The sequence below is a fragment of the Pezoporus wallicus genome, unplaced genomic scaffold (genome assembly GCF_028554395.1).
Source record: "Pezoporus wallicus isolate ANWC-B61680 ecotype Strahan unplaced genomic scaffold, APGP_CSIRO_Pwel_v1 contig_13034, whole genome shotgun sequence".
Lineage (NCBI taxonomy): Eukaryota > Metazoa > Chordata > Aves > Psittaciformes > Psittacidae > Pezoporus > Pezoporus wallicus.
The window spans coordinates 217-12,872 of NW_026642758.1; the positions used below are offsets into that span (position 1 = coordinate 217).

At 59.9% G+C, this 12,656-nt stretch overlaps 1 protein-coding gene across 1 annotated transcript; it reads left to right on the forward strand.

Annotated features, from left to right (window-relative positions):
- Positions 1 to 701: 701 nt before the first annotated feature.
- LOC130611484 (pre-mRNA-splicing factor SYF1-like) lies at positions 702 to 12,648 on the forward strand (the record flags this gene model as incomplete). Its single annotated transcript, XM_057432238.1, has 5 exons — positions 702 to 833; positions 2,800 to 2,913; positions 6,411 to 6,572; positions 9,500 to 9,690; positions 12,506 to 12,648. Coding segments are annotated over 5 exons (726 nt in total), but the record flags the coding sequence as incomplete, so codon positions are not given.
- Between the last annotated feature and the right edge of the window lie 8 nt (positions 12,649 to 12,656).

Consider the following 12,656-nt stretch of genomic DNA (forward strand, 5'->3'; position numbering starts at 1 on the left):
CCCATAACCTGGGTGCCCCCCATAACCTGGGTGCCCCCATGACTTGGGTGCCCCCCCATAACCTGGGTCCCCCCCCCATAACCTGGGTGCCCCCCATGACCTACGTGCCCCCCCCCCCATGACTTGGGTGCCCCCCATCACCCAAGTGCCCCCCATAACCTGGGTGCCCCCCATATGAATTGGGTGCCCCCCCCATAACCTGGGTGCCCCCCCCATCACCCAAGTGCCCCCCCCCATAATCTGGGTGCCCCCCCATAACCTGGGTGCCCCCATATGACTTGGGTGCCCCCCCATAACCTGGGTCCCCCCCCCATAACCTGGGTGCCCCCCCCATAACCTGGGTGCCCCCCCCCATAACCTGGGTGCCCCCCCCATAACCTGGGTGCCCCCCCATAACCTGGGTGCCCCCCCCATAACCTGGGTGCCCCCCCCATAACCTGGGTGCCCCCCCCATGACCTGGGTCCCCCCCCCATAACCTGGGTGCCCCCCCCATAACCTGGGTACCCCCCCCATAACCTGGGTGCCCCCCCCCCATGACTTGGGTGCCCCCCCATAACCTGGGTGCCCCCCATAACCTGGGTGCCCCCCATAACCTGGGTGCCCCCCCCCCATAACCTGGGTGCCCCCCCATAACCTGGGTGCCCCCCTATGACTTGGGTGCCCCCCCCATAACCTGGGTGCCCCCTTTGCCCCCCCCCAGCGAGCCACCGCGCTCCCTGCCCGCCGCGCCGAGTACTTCGACAGCTCCGAGCCCGTCCAGAACCGGCTCTACAAGAGCCTGCGCCTCTGGTCCATGCTGGCCGACCTGGAGGAGAGCCTGGGCACCTTCCAGGTGGGTCCTGCCCCATAGCGCCCCATAGCGCCCCATAGCATCCGCCCCATAGCACCCACCTCATAGCATCCCATAGCAGCCATAGCATCCCACTGCGCCTCTGGTCCATGCTGGCCGACCTGGAGGAGAGCCTGGGCACCTTCCAGGTGGGTCCTGCCCCATAGCGCCCCATAGCGCCCCATAGCATCCGCCCCATAGCACCCACCTCATAGCATCCCATAGCAGCCATAGCATCCCACTGCGCCTCTGGTCCATGCTGGCCGACCTGGAGGAGAGCCTGGGCACCTTCCAGGTGGGTCCTGCCCCATAGCGCCCCATAGCGCCCCATAGCATCCGCCCCATAGCACCCACCTCATAGCATCCCATAGCACCCATAGCATCCCACTGCGCCTCTGGTCCGTGCTGGCCGACCTGGAGGAGAGCCTGGGCACCTTCCAGGTGGGTCCTGCCCCATAGCGACCCATAGCATCCGCCCCATAGCACCCACCTCATAGCATCCCATAGCACCCATAGCATCCCACTGCACCTCTGGTCCGTGCTGGCCGACCTGGAGGAGAGCCTGGGCACCTTCCAGGTGGGTCCTGCCCCATAGCGCCCCATAGCGACCCATAGCATCCGCCCCATAGCACCCACCTCATAGCATCCCATAGCACCCATAGCATCCCACTGCGCCTCTGGTCCATGCTGGCCGACCTGGAGGAGAGCCTGGGCACCTTCCAGGTGGGTCCTGCCCCATAGCACCCCATAACGACCCATAGCACCTGCCCCATAGCGACCCATAGCATCTGCCCCATAGCACCCACCCCATAGCATCCCATAGCAGCCCACTGCTCTGGTCCATGCTGGCCCACCTGGAGGAGAGCCTGGGCACCTTCCAGGTGGGTCCTGCCCCATAGCGCCCCATAACGACCCATAGCACCTGCCCCATAGCGACCCATAGCATCTGCCCCATAGCACCCACCCCATAGCATCCCATAGCAGCCCACTGCTCTGGTCCATGCTGGCCCACCTGGAGGAGAGCCTGGGCACCTTCCAGGTGGGTCCTGCCCCATAGTGACCCCTAGCACCCATAGAATTCACCCCATGTGTGGGTGACGATGGGTGCTGAGTACTGATAGGTGCTGATGGGTGCTGGGTGCTGCTGGGTGCTGGGTGTTGATGGGTGCTGATGGGTGCTGGGTGCTGATGGGTGCTGGGTGCTGGGTGCTGGTGGGTGCTGGGTGCTGGGTGCTGATGGGTGCTGGGTGCTGATGGGTGCTGGGTGCTGCTGAGTGCTGGGTGCTGATGGGTGCTGGGTGCTGATGGGTGCTGGGTGCTGGGTGCTGATGGGTGCTGGGTGCTGATGGGTGCTGGGTGCTGTGTGCTGATGGGTGCTGGGTGCCGGGTGCTGATGGGTGCTGGGTGCTGATGGGTACTGATGGGTGCTGGGTGCTGATGGGTGCTGGGTGCTGATGGGTGCTGATGGGTGCTGGGTGCTGATGGGTGCTGCTGGGTGCTGGGTGCTGATGGGTGCTGGGTGCCGGGTGCTGATGGGTGCTGGGTGCTGATGGGTGATGGGTGCTGATGGGTGATGGGTGCTGATGGTTGCTGGGTGCTGATGGGTGCTGGGTTCCTGGTGCTGATGGGTGCTGGGTGCTGATGGGTGCTGGGTGCTGCTGTGTGCTGGGTGCTGATGGGTGCTGGGTGCTGATGGGTGCTGTGTGCTGATGGGTGCTGGGTGCTGTGTGCTGATGGGTGCTGGGTGCCGGGTGCTGATGGGTGCTGGGTGCTGATGGGTACTGATGGGTGCTGGGTGCTGATGGGTGCTGGGTGCTGATGGGTGCTGATGGGTGCTGGGTGCTGCTGGGTGCTGATGGGTGCTGGGTGCCGGGTGCTGATGGGTGCTGGGTGCTGCTGCGTACTGAAGGGTGATGGGTGCTGCTGGGTGCTGCTGGGTGCTGGGTGCTGATCCGTTGCCGTGCCGCAGTCGACCAAGGCCGTGTACGAGCGCATCCTGGACCTGCGCATCGCCACCCCCCAGATCGTCATCAACTACGGGCTCTGCCTGGAGGAGCGCGGGTACTTCGAGGAGAGCTTCAAGGTGGGGGACGGGCACTGCGCCCACTGCTCCCACTGCTCCCACTGCTCCCACTGCTCCCACTGCGCCCACTGCTCCCACTGCTCCCACTGCGCCCACTGCTCCCACTGCTCCCACTGCTCCCACTGCTCCCACTGCACCCACTGGTGTCACTGGTGTCACTGCTCCCACTGCTCCCACTGCGCCCACTGCTCCCACTGCTCCCACTGCTCCCACTGGTGTCACTGGTGTCACTGGTGTCACTGCTCTCACTGGTGTCACTGCTCTCACTGCTCCCACTGGTGTCACTGCTCTCACTGGTGTCACTGCTCTCACTGCTCCCACTGGTGTCACTGCTGTCACTGCTCCCACTGCTCCCACTGCTCCCACTGCTCCCACTGGTGTCACTGCTCTCACTGGTGTCACTGCTCTCACTGGTGTCACTGGTGTCACTGCTCTCACTGGTGTCACTGGTGTCACTGCTCTCACTGGTGTCACTGCTCTCACTGCTCCCACTGGTGTCACTGCTCTCACTGGTGTCACTGCTCTCACTGCTCCCACTGGTGTCACTGCTCCCACTGCTCCCACTGCTCCCACTGCTCCCACTGGTGTCACTGCTCTCACTGGTGTCACTGCTCTCACTGGTGTCACTGGTGTCACTGCTCTCACTGGTGTCACTGCTCTCACTGCTGTCACTGGTGTCACTGCTCTCACTGGTGTCACTGCTCTCACTGCTGTCACTGGTGTCACTGCTCTCACTGGTGTCACTGCTCTCACTGGTGTCACTGCTCTCACTGGTGTCACTGGTGTCACTGCTCCCACTGCTCCCACTGCTCCCACTGCTCCCACTGGTGTCACTGGTGTCACTGCTCTCACTGGTGTCACTGCTCTCACTGCTCTCACTGGTGTCACTGCTCCCACTGCTCCCACTGGTGTCACTGCTGTCACTGCTCCCACTGCGCCCACTGCTCTCACTGGTGTCACTGGTGTCACTGCTCCCACTGCTGTCACTGGTGTCACTGGTGTCACTGCTCCCACTGCTCCCACTGCTCCCACTGCTCCCACTGGTGTCACTGGTGTCACTGCTCTCACTGGTGTTTCTCACTGGTGTTTCTCACTGGTGTTACTGGTGTCACTGGTGTTTCTCACTGGTGTCACTGGTGTTTCTCACTGGTGTTACTGGTGTCACTGGTGTTTCTCACTGGTGTCACTGGTGTCACTGGTGTCTCTGGTGTTTCTCACTGCTCTCACTGATGTCACTGGTGTTTCTCACTGCTCTCACTGATGTCACTGGTGTTTCTCACTGATGTCACTGGTGTTTCTCACTGCTCTCACTGATGTCACTGGTGTTTCTCACTGGTGTCTCTGGTGTTTCTCACTGGTGTCACTGGTGTTTCTCACTGGTGTTACTGGTGTTTCTCACTGGTGTCCCCGGTGTCACTGGTGTTTCTCACTGGTGTCACTGGTGTCTCTGGTGTTTCTCACTGCTCTCACTGGTGTCACTGGTGTTTCTCACTGCTCTCACTGGTGTCACTGGTGTTTCTCACTGGTGTCACTGGTGTCTCTGGTGTTTCTCACTGGTGTCTCTGGTGTTTCTCACTGGTGTCACTGGTGTTTCTCACTGCTCTCACTGGTGTCACTGGTGTCACTGGTGTCACTGGTGTTTCTCACTGGTGTCACTGGTGTCTCTGGTGTTTCTCACTGGTGTCACTGGTGTTTCTCACTGGTGTCACTGGTGTTTCTCACTGGTGTCACTGGTGTTTCTCACTGGTGTCACTGGTGTTTCTCACTGGTGTCACTGGTGTTTCTCACTGCTCTCACTGGTGTCACTGGTGTTTCTCACTGGTGTCACTGGTGTTTCTCACTGGTGTCACTGGTGTTTCTCACTGCTCTCACTGGTGTCACTGGTGTCACTGGTGTCACTGGTGTTTCTCACTGGTGTCACTGGTGTTTCTCACTGCTCTCACTGGTGTTTCTCACTGCTCTCACTGGTGTTTCTCACTGCTCTCACTGGTGTCACTGGTGTCACTGGTGTTTCTCACTGCTCTCACTGGTGTTACTGGTGTTTCTCACTGATGTCACTGGTGTCTCTGGTGTTTCTCACTGGTGTCACTGGTGTCCCCGGTGTCACTGGTGTTTCTCACTGCTCTCACTGGTGTCACTGGTGTCTCTGGTGTTTCTCACTGGTGTCCCCGGTGTCACTGGTGTTTCTCACTGCTCTCACTGGTGTTACTGGTGTCACTGGTGTTTCTCACTGGTGTCACTGGTGTTTCTCACTGGTGTTTCTCACTGGTGTCACTGGTGTTACTGGTGTTTCTCACTGGTGTCACTGGTGTTACTGGTGTTTCTCACTGGTGTCCCCGGTGTCACTGGTGTTTCTCACTGGTGTCACTGGTGTTTCTCACTGGTGTTTCTCACTGGTGTCACTGGTGTCTCTGGTGTTTCTCACTGGTGTTACTGGTGTTTCTCACTGCTCTCACTGGTGTCACTGGTGTTTCTCACTGCTCTCACTGGTGTTACTGGTGTTTCTCACTGCTCTCACTGGTGTCACTGGTGTCTCTGGTGTTTCTCACTGGTGTCCCCGGTGTCACTGGTGTTTCTCACTGCTCTCACTGGTGTTACTGGTGTCACTGGTGTTTCTCACTGGTGTCACTGGTGTTTCTCACTGGTGTTTCTCACTGGTGTCACTGGTGTTACTGGTGTTTCTCACTGGTGTCACTGGTGTTACTGGTGTTTCTCACTGGTGTCCCCGGTGTCACTGGTGTTTCTCACTGGTGTCACTGGTGTTTCTCACTGGTGTTTCTCACTGGTGTCACTGGTGTCTCTGGTGTTTCTCACTGGTGTTACTGGTGTTTCTCACTGGTGTCACTGGTGTCTCTGGTGTTTCTCACTGGTGTTACTGGTGTTTCTCACTGGTGTCACTGGTGTCTCTGGTGTTTCTCACTGGTGTCACTGGTGTCTCTGGTGTTTCTCACTGGTGTTACTGGTGTTTCTCACTGGTGTCACTGGTGTCTCTGGTGTTTCTCACTGGTGTCTCTGGTGTTTCTCACTGGTGTCACTGGTGTTTCTCACTGGTGTCACTGGTGTCACTGGTGTTTCTCACTGGTGTCACTGGTGTTTCTCACTGGTGTCACTGGTGTCACTGGTGTTTCTCACTGGTGTCACTGGTGTTTCTCACTGGTGTTTCTCACTGGTGTCACTGGTGTCACTGGTGTTTCTCACTGGTGTCACTGGTGTTTCTCACTGGTGTTTCTCACTGGTGTCACTGGTGTCACTGGTGTTTCTCACTGGTGTCACTGGTGTTTCTCACTGGTGTCTCTGGTGTTTCTCACTGGTGTCACTGGTGTTTCTCACTGGTGTCACTGGTGTTTCTCACTGCTCTCACTGATGTCACTGGTGTTTCTCACTGGTGTCACTGATGTTTCTCACTGGTGTCACTGGTGTTTCTCACTGGTGTCACTGGTGTTTCTCACTGGTGTCACTGGTGTTTCTCACTGGTGTTACTGCTGTGTCCCCCCCAGGCGTACGAGCGGGGGGTGTCCCTGTTCCGGTGGCCGGCCGTGGCTGACATCTGGCTCACGTACCTCACCAAGTTCGTGGCCCGCTACGGGGGCCGCAAGCTGGAGCGGGCGCGGGACCTCTTCGAGCAGGCGCTGGATGGGTGCCCCCCCGGCACGCCAAGAGTGGGTGCAATGGGGTGGGGGGGGGGGGGGGGGGGTGCGTGGTGGGGACCCCGTCGGGGGTGGCTGGCACCTGGGGCGTGGGGGGTGGTGGGTGCTGATGGGTGCCAGTGGGGGGTGATGGGTGCTGATGAGTGCTGGGGGTGCCAGTGGGGGGTAATGGGTGCTGATGGGTGCTGGGGGTGCCAGGGGGGTGTAATGGGTGCTGGGGGTGTCAGTGGGGGGTAATGGGTGCTGATGGGTGCTGGGGGTGCCAGGGGGGTGTAATGGGTGCTGGGGGTGTCAGTGGGGGGTAATGGGTGCTGATGGGTGCTGGGGGTGCCAGGGGGTGTAATGGGTTCTGGGGGTGCCAGTGGGGGGTAATGGGTGCTGATGGGTGCTGGGGGTGCCAGTGGGGGGTAATGGGTGCTGGGGGTGTCAGTGGGGGGTAATGGGTGCTGGGGGTGTCAGTGGGGGGTGATGGGTGCTGATGGGTGCTGGGGGTGCCAGTGGGAGGTAATGGGTGCTGGGGGTGTCAGTGTTGGGTGATGGGTGCTGATGGGTGCTGGGGGTGCCAGTGGGAGGTAATGGGTGCTGGGGGTGTCAGTGGGGGGTGATGGGTGCTGATGAGTGCTGGGGGTGTCAGTGGGGGGTAATGGGTGCTGGGGGTGTCAGTGGGGGGTGATGGGTGCTGATGAGTGCTGGGGGTGCCAGCGGGGGTAATGGGTGCTGATGGGTGCTGGGGGTGTCAGTGGGGGGTGATGGGTTCTGGGGGTGCCAGTGGGGGGTAATGGGTGCTGATGGGTGCTGGAGGTGTCAGTGGGGGGTAATGGGTGCTGATGGGTGCTGGGGGTGCCAGGGGGGTGTAATGGGTTCTGGGGGTGCCAGTGGGGGGTGATGGGTACTGGGGGTGCCAGCGGGGGGTAATGGGTGCTGGGGGTGCCAGTGGGGGGTAATGGGTGCTGATGGGTGCTGGGGGTGCCAGTGGGGGGTGGGGGTGCCAGTGGGGGGTAATGGGAGCTGGGGGTATCAGTGGGTGCCCATGAGTGTCTCTGGGTGTCTTATGGGTGCCCATGGGTGTCTATGGGTACTCTGGGTGTCTATGGATGTCTATGGGTGTCTATGGGTGCTATGGGTGTCTATGGGTGTCTATGGATGTCTGTGAGTGTCTATGGGTGCCTATGGGTGCTATGGGTGCTATGGATGTCTATGGGTGCTATGGATGTCTATGGATGTCTATGGGTGCTCTGGGTGTCTATGGGTGCCCATGGGTGCTCTGGGTGTCTGGGTGCCCTCAGCCATCTACCTGCTGTATGCGAAGCTGGAGGAGGACTTCGGCCTCGCCCGCCACGCCATGGGCGTCTATGGGTGTCTATGGGTGCTATGGGTGTCTATGGGTGTCTATGGGTGCTATGGATGTCTATGGGTGCTATGGATGCTATGGATGTCTATGGGTGTCTATGGGTGTCTATGGGTGCTATGGGTGCTATGGATGTCTATGGATGTCTGTGGATGTCTATGGGTGCTATGGATGTCTATGGGTCTCTATGGGTGCTATGGGTGTCTCTGGGTGCCCGCAGCCATCTACCTGCTGTACGCGAAGCTGGAGGAGGACTTCGGCCTCGCCCGCCACGCCATGGGCGTCTATGGGTGTCTATGGGTGCTATGGATGTCAATGGATGTCTGTGGGTGTCTATGGGTGCTATGGGTGTCTATGGGTGCTATGGATGTCTATGGATGCTATGGATGTCTATGGGTGCTATGGATGTCTATGGATGCTATGGATGTCTATGGGTCTCTACGGGCGCTATGGATGCTATGGATGTCTATGGGTCTCTATGGGTGCTATGGGTGTCTCTGGGTGCCCGCAGCCATCTACCTGCTGTACGCGAAGCTGGAGGAGGACTTCGGCCTCGCCCGCCACGCCATGGGTGTCTATGGGTGTCTATGGGTGCTATGGGTGCTATGGATGTCTATGGATGTCTATGGATGTCTATGGGTGTCTATGGGTGCTATGGATGTCTATGGATGCTATGGATGTCTATGGGTGTCTATGGGTGCTATGGATGTCTATGGATGCTATGGATGTCTATGGGTGTCTATGGGTGCTATGGATGTCTATGGGTCTCTATGGATGTCTATGGGTCTCTATGGGTGCTATGGATGTCTATGGGTCTCTATGGATGTCTATGGGTCTCTATGGGTGCTATGGATGTCTATGGATGCTATGGATGTCTATGGGTCTCTATGGGTGTCTATGGATGTCTATGGATGTCTATGGCTGTCTATGGGTGCTATGGATGTCTATGGGTCTCTATGGGTGTCTATGGATGTCTATGGATGTCTATGGCTGTCTATGGGTGCTATGGATGTCTATGGATGCTATGGATGTCTATGGGTCTCTATGGGCGCTATGGATGTCTATGGATGCTATGGATGTCTATGGGTCTCTATGGGTGCTATGGGTGTCTCTGGGTGCCCGCAGCCATCTACCTGCTGTACGCGAAGCTGGAGGAGGACTTCGGCCTCGCCCGCCACGCCATGGGTGTCTATGGATGTCTATGGATGCTATGGATGTCTATGGATGTCTATGGGTGTCTATGGGTGTTATGGATGTCTATGGATGTCTATGGATGTCTATGGATGTCTATGGATGCTATGGATGTCTATGGATGTCTATGGATGCTATGGATGTCTATGGGTCTCTATGGGTGCTATGGATGTCTATGGATGCTATGGATGTCTATGGGTCTCTATGGGTGCTATGGATGTCTATGGATGCTATGGATGTCTATGGGTCTCTATGGGTGCTATGGATGTCTATGGATGCTATGGATGTCTATGGATGTCTATGGATGCTATGGATGTCTATGGGTCTCTATGGGCGCTATGGATGCTATGGATGTCTATGGGTCTCTATGGGTGCTATGGGTGTCTCTGGGTGCCCGCAGCCATCTACCTGCTGTACGCGAAGCTGGAGGAGGACTTCGGCCTCGCCCGCCACGCCATGGGTGTCTACGAGCGCGCCACGCGCGCGGTGCTGCCGGATCAGCAGCCGGCCATGTTCAACATCTACATCCGCCGCGCCGCCGAGCTCTACGGCGTCACCCACACCCGGCCCATCTACCAGCGAGCCATCGAGGTGGGGGGAATGGGGGCTATGGGGGCAATGGGGTAATGAGAATAATGGGGGTAATGGGGGTAATGGGGCAATGGGGCTATGGGGGGAATGGGGCAATGGGGGGAATGGGGTAATGGGGGGGTAATGGGGGGAATGGGGGTAATGGGGCAATGGGGGGAATGGGGGCTATGGGGGTAATGGGTATGGGAATGGGGGAATGGGACAATGGGGGTAATGGGGGAAATGGGGGAATGGGAGGAATGGGGGTAATGGGGTAATGGAGGCAATGGGGGTAATGGGGTAATGGGGGGAATGGGGGTAATGGGGGTAGTGGGAGTAATGGGGCAATGGGGGTAATGGGAGGAATGGGGGTAATGGGGGAATGGGGGAAATGGGGCAATGGAGGGAATGGGGTAATGGGGGTAATGAGGCAATGGGCCACATGGGGTAATGGGGGTAATGGGGGTAGTGGGAGTAATGGGGCAATGGGGGTAATGGGAGGAATGGGGGTAATGGGGGGCAATGGGGGGAATGGGGGAAATAGAATGGGGGGAATGGGGGGAATGGGGCAATGGGGGGAATGGGGCAATGGGGGGCAAGGGGGGTAATGGGGCAATGGGGGGAATGGGGGAAATGGGGGAATGGAGGGAATGGGGTAATGGGGGTAATGAGGCAATGGGCCACATGGGGTAATGGGAGTAATGGGGGGAATGGGGGTAGTGGGAGTAATGGGGCAATGGGGGTAATGGGAGGAATGGGGGTAATGGGGTAATGGGGGGCAATGGGGGGAATGGGGAAAATAGAATGGGGGTAATGGGGAAAATGGGGTAATGGGGTAATGGGGCAATGGGGGGAATGGGGCAATGGGGGAATGGGGCAATGGGGGGCAAGGGGGGTAATGGGGCAATGGGGGGAATGGGAATGGGGGAATGGGACAATGGGGGGAATGGGGGAAATGGGGCAATGGGGGGAATGGGGGAAATGGGGTAATGGAGGGAATGGGGTAATGGGGATAATGGGGTAAAGGAGGTAATGTGGCAATGGGGGGGATGGGGGTAATGGGGCAATGGGGGGAATGGGGCTATGGGAGGGGATGAGGACAATGGGGGTAATGAGGGGTAATGGGGAAATAGGAGGCAATGGGGCAGTGGGGGCAATGGGAGGCAATGGGGCAACGGGGGCAATGGGGGTAATGGGGGGCAATGGGGGTAATAGGGGCTATGGGGGCAGGGGGGCAATAGGAAGGGATGGGGTCAATGGGGGGCAATGGGGGCAAAGGGGCAATGGGAGGGGATGGGGCAGTGGGGACCCCATGGGGGCACTGTGTGGGGCTCACGCCTCTACGGGTGCTGATGCCCCTATGGATGCCAACACCCCTATGGGTGCTGATACCCCCATGGGTGCCGATGCCCCTATGGGTGCTGACACCCCCATGGGTGCTGATGCCGCTATGGGTGCTGACCCCCCATGGGTGCTGGGTGCAGGTGCTGGGTGATGACACCCCCATGGGTGCTGACCCCCCATGGGTGCTGGGTGCAGGTGCTGGGTGACGACACCCCTATGGGTGCTGACACCCCATGGGTGCTGGGTGCAGGTGCTGGGTGACGACACCCCCATGGGTGCTGACCCCCATGGGTGCCGGGTGCTGGGTGCTGACCCCCATGGGTGCTGGGTGCTGACACCCTATGGGTGCTGACCCCCTATGGGTGCCGGGTGCAGGTGCTGGGTGACGACACCCCTATGGGTGCTGACCCCCATGGGTGCTGGGTGCTGACACCCCTATGGGTGCTGACCCCCATGGGTGCTGGGTGCAGGTGCTGGGTGACGACACCCCTATGGGTGCTGACACCCCCATGGGTGCAGGTGCTGGGTGACGACACCCCTATGGGTGCTGACCCCCATGGGTGCTGGGTGCAGGTGCTGGGTGCTGAACCCCATGGGTGCTGGGTGCTGACGCCCCCATGGGTGCTGACCCCCCAATGGGTGCTGACCCCCATGGGTGCTGGGTGCTGACACCCCCATGGGTGCTGACCCCCATGGGTGCTGGGTGCTGACACCCCCATGGGTGCTGACACCCCAATGGGTGCTGACCCCCATGGGTGCTGGGTGCAGGTGCTGGGTGCTGACACCCCCATGGGTGCTGACCCCCCAATGGGTGCTGACCCCCATGGGTGCTGGGTGCAGGTGCTGGGTGCCAACACCCCCATGGGTGCTGACCCCCATGGGTGCCGGGTGCAGGTGCTGGGTGACGACACCCCTATGGGTGCTGACCCCCATGGGTGCTGGGTGCTGACACCCCTATGGGTGCTGACCCCCATGGGTGCTGGGTGCAGGTGCTGGGTGACGACACCCCATGGGTGCTGACCCCCATGGGTGCTGGGTGCTGACCCCCATGGGTGCTGGGTGCTGACCCCCATGGGTGCTGGGTGCAGGTGCTGGGTGACGACACCCCTATGGGTGCTGACCCCCATGGGTGCTGGGTGCTGACACCCCTATGGGTGCTGACCCCCATGGGTGCCGGGTGCAGGTGCTGGGTGACGACACCCCTATGGGTGCTGACCCCCATGGGTGCTGACACCCCTATGGGTGCTGACCCCCATGGGTGCTGGGTGCAGGTGCTGGGTGACGACACCCCTATGGGTGCTGACCCCCATGGGTGCTGGGTGCTGACACCCCTATGGGTGCTGACCCCCCCATGGGTGCTGACCCCCATGGGTGCTGGGTGCAGGTGCTGGGTGCCGACACCCCTATGGGTGCTGACCCCCATGGGTGCTGGGTGCAGGTGCTGGGTGACGACACCCCTATGGGTGCTGACCCCCATGGGTGCTGGGTGCAGGTGCTGGGTGACGACGCGGCGCGGGAGCTGTGCCTGCGCTTTGCGGACATGGAGAGCCGCCTGGGGGAGGTGGATCGGGCCCGCGCCATCTACATCTACTGCTCGCAGCTCTGCGACCCCCGCGTGAGCACCCATGGGCACCCAGTGGGTG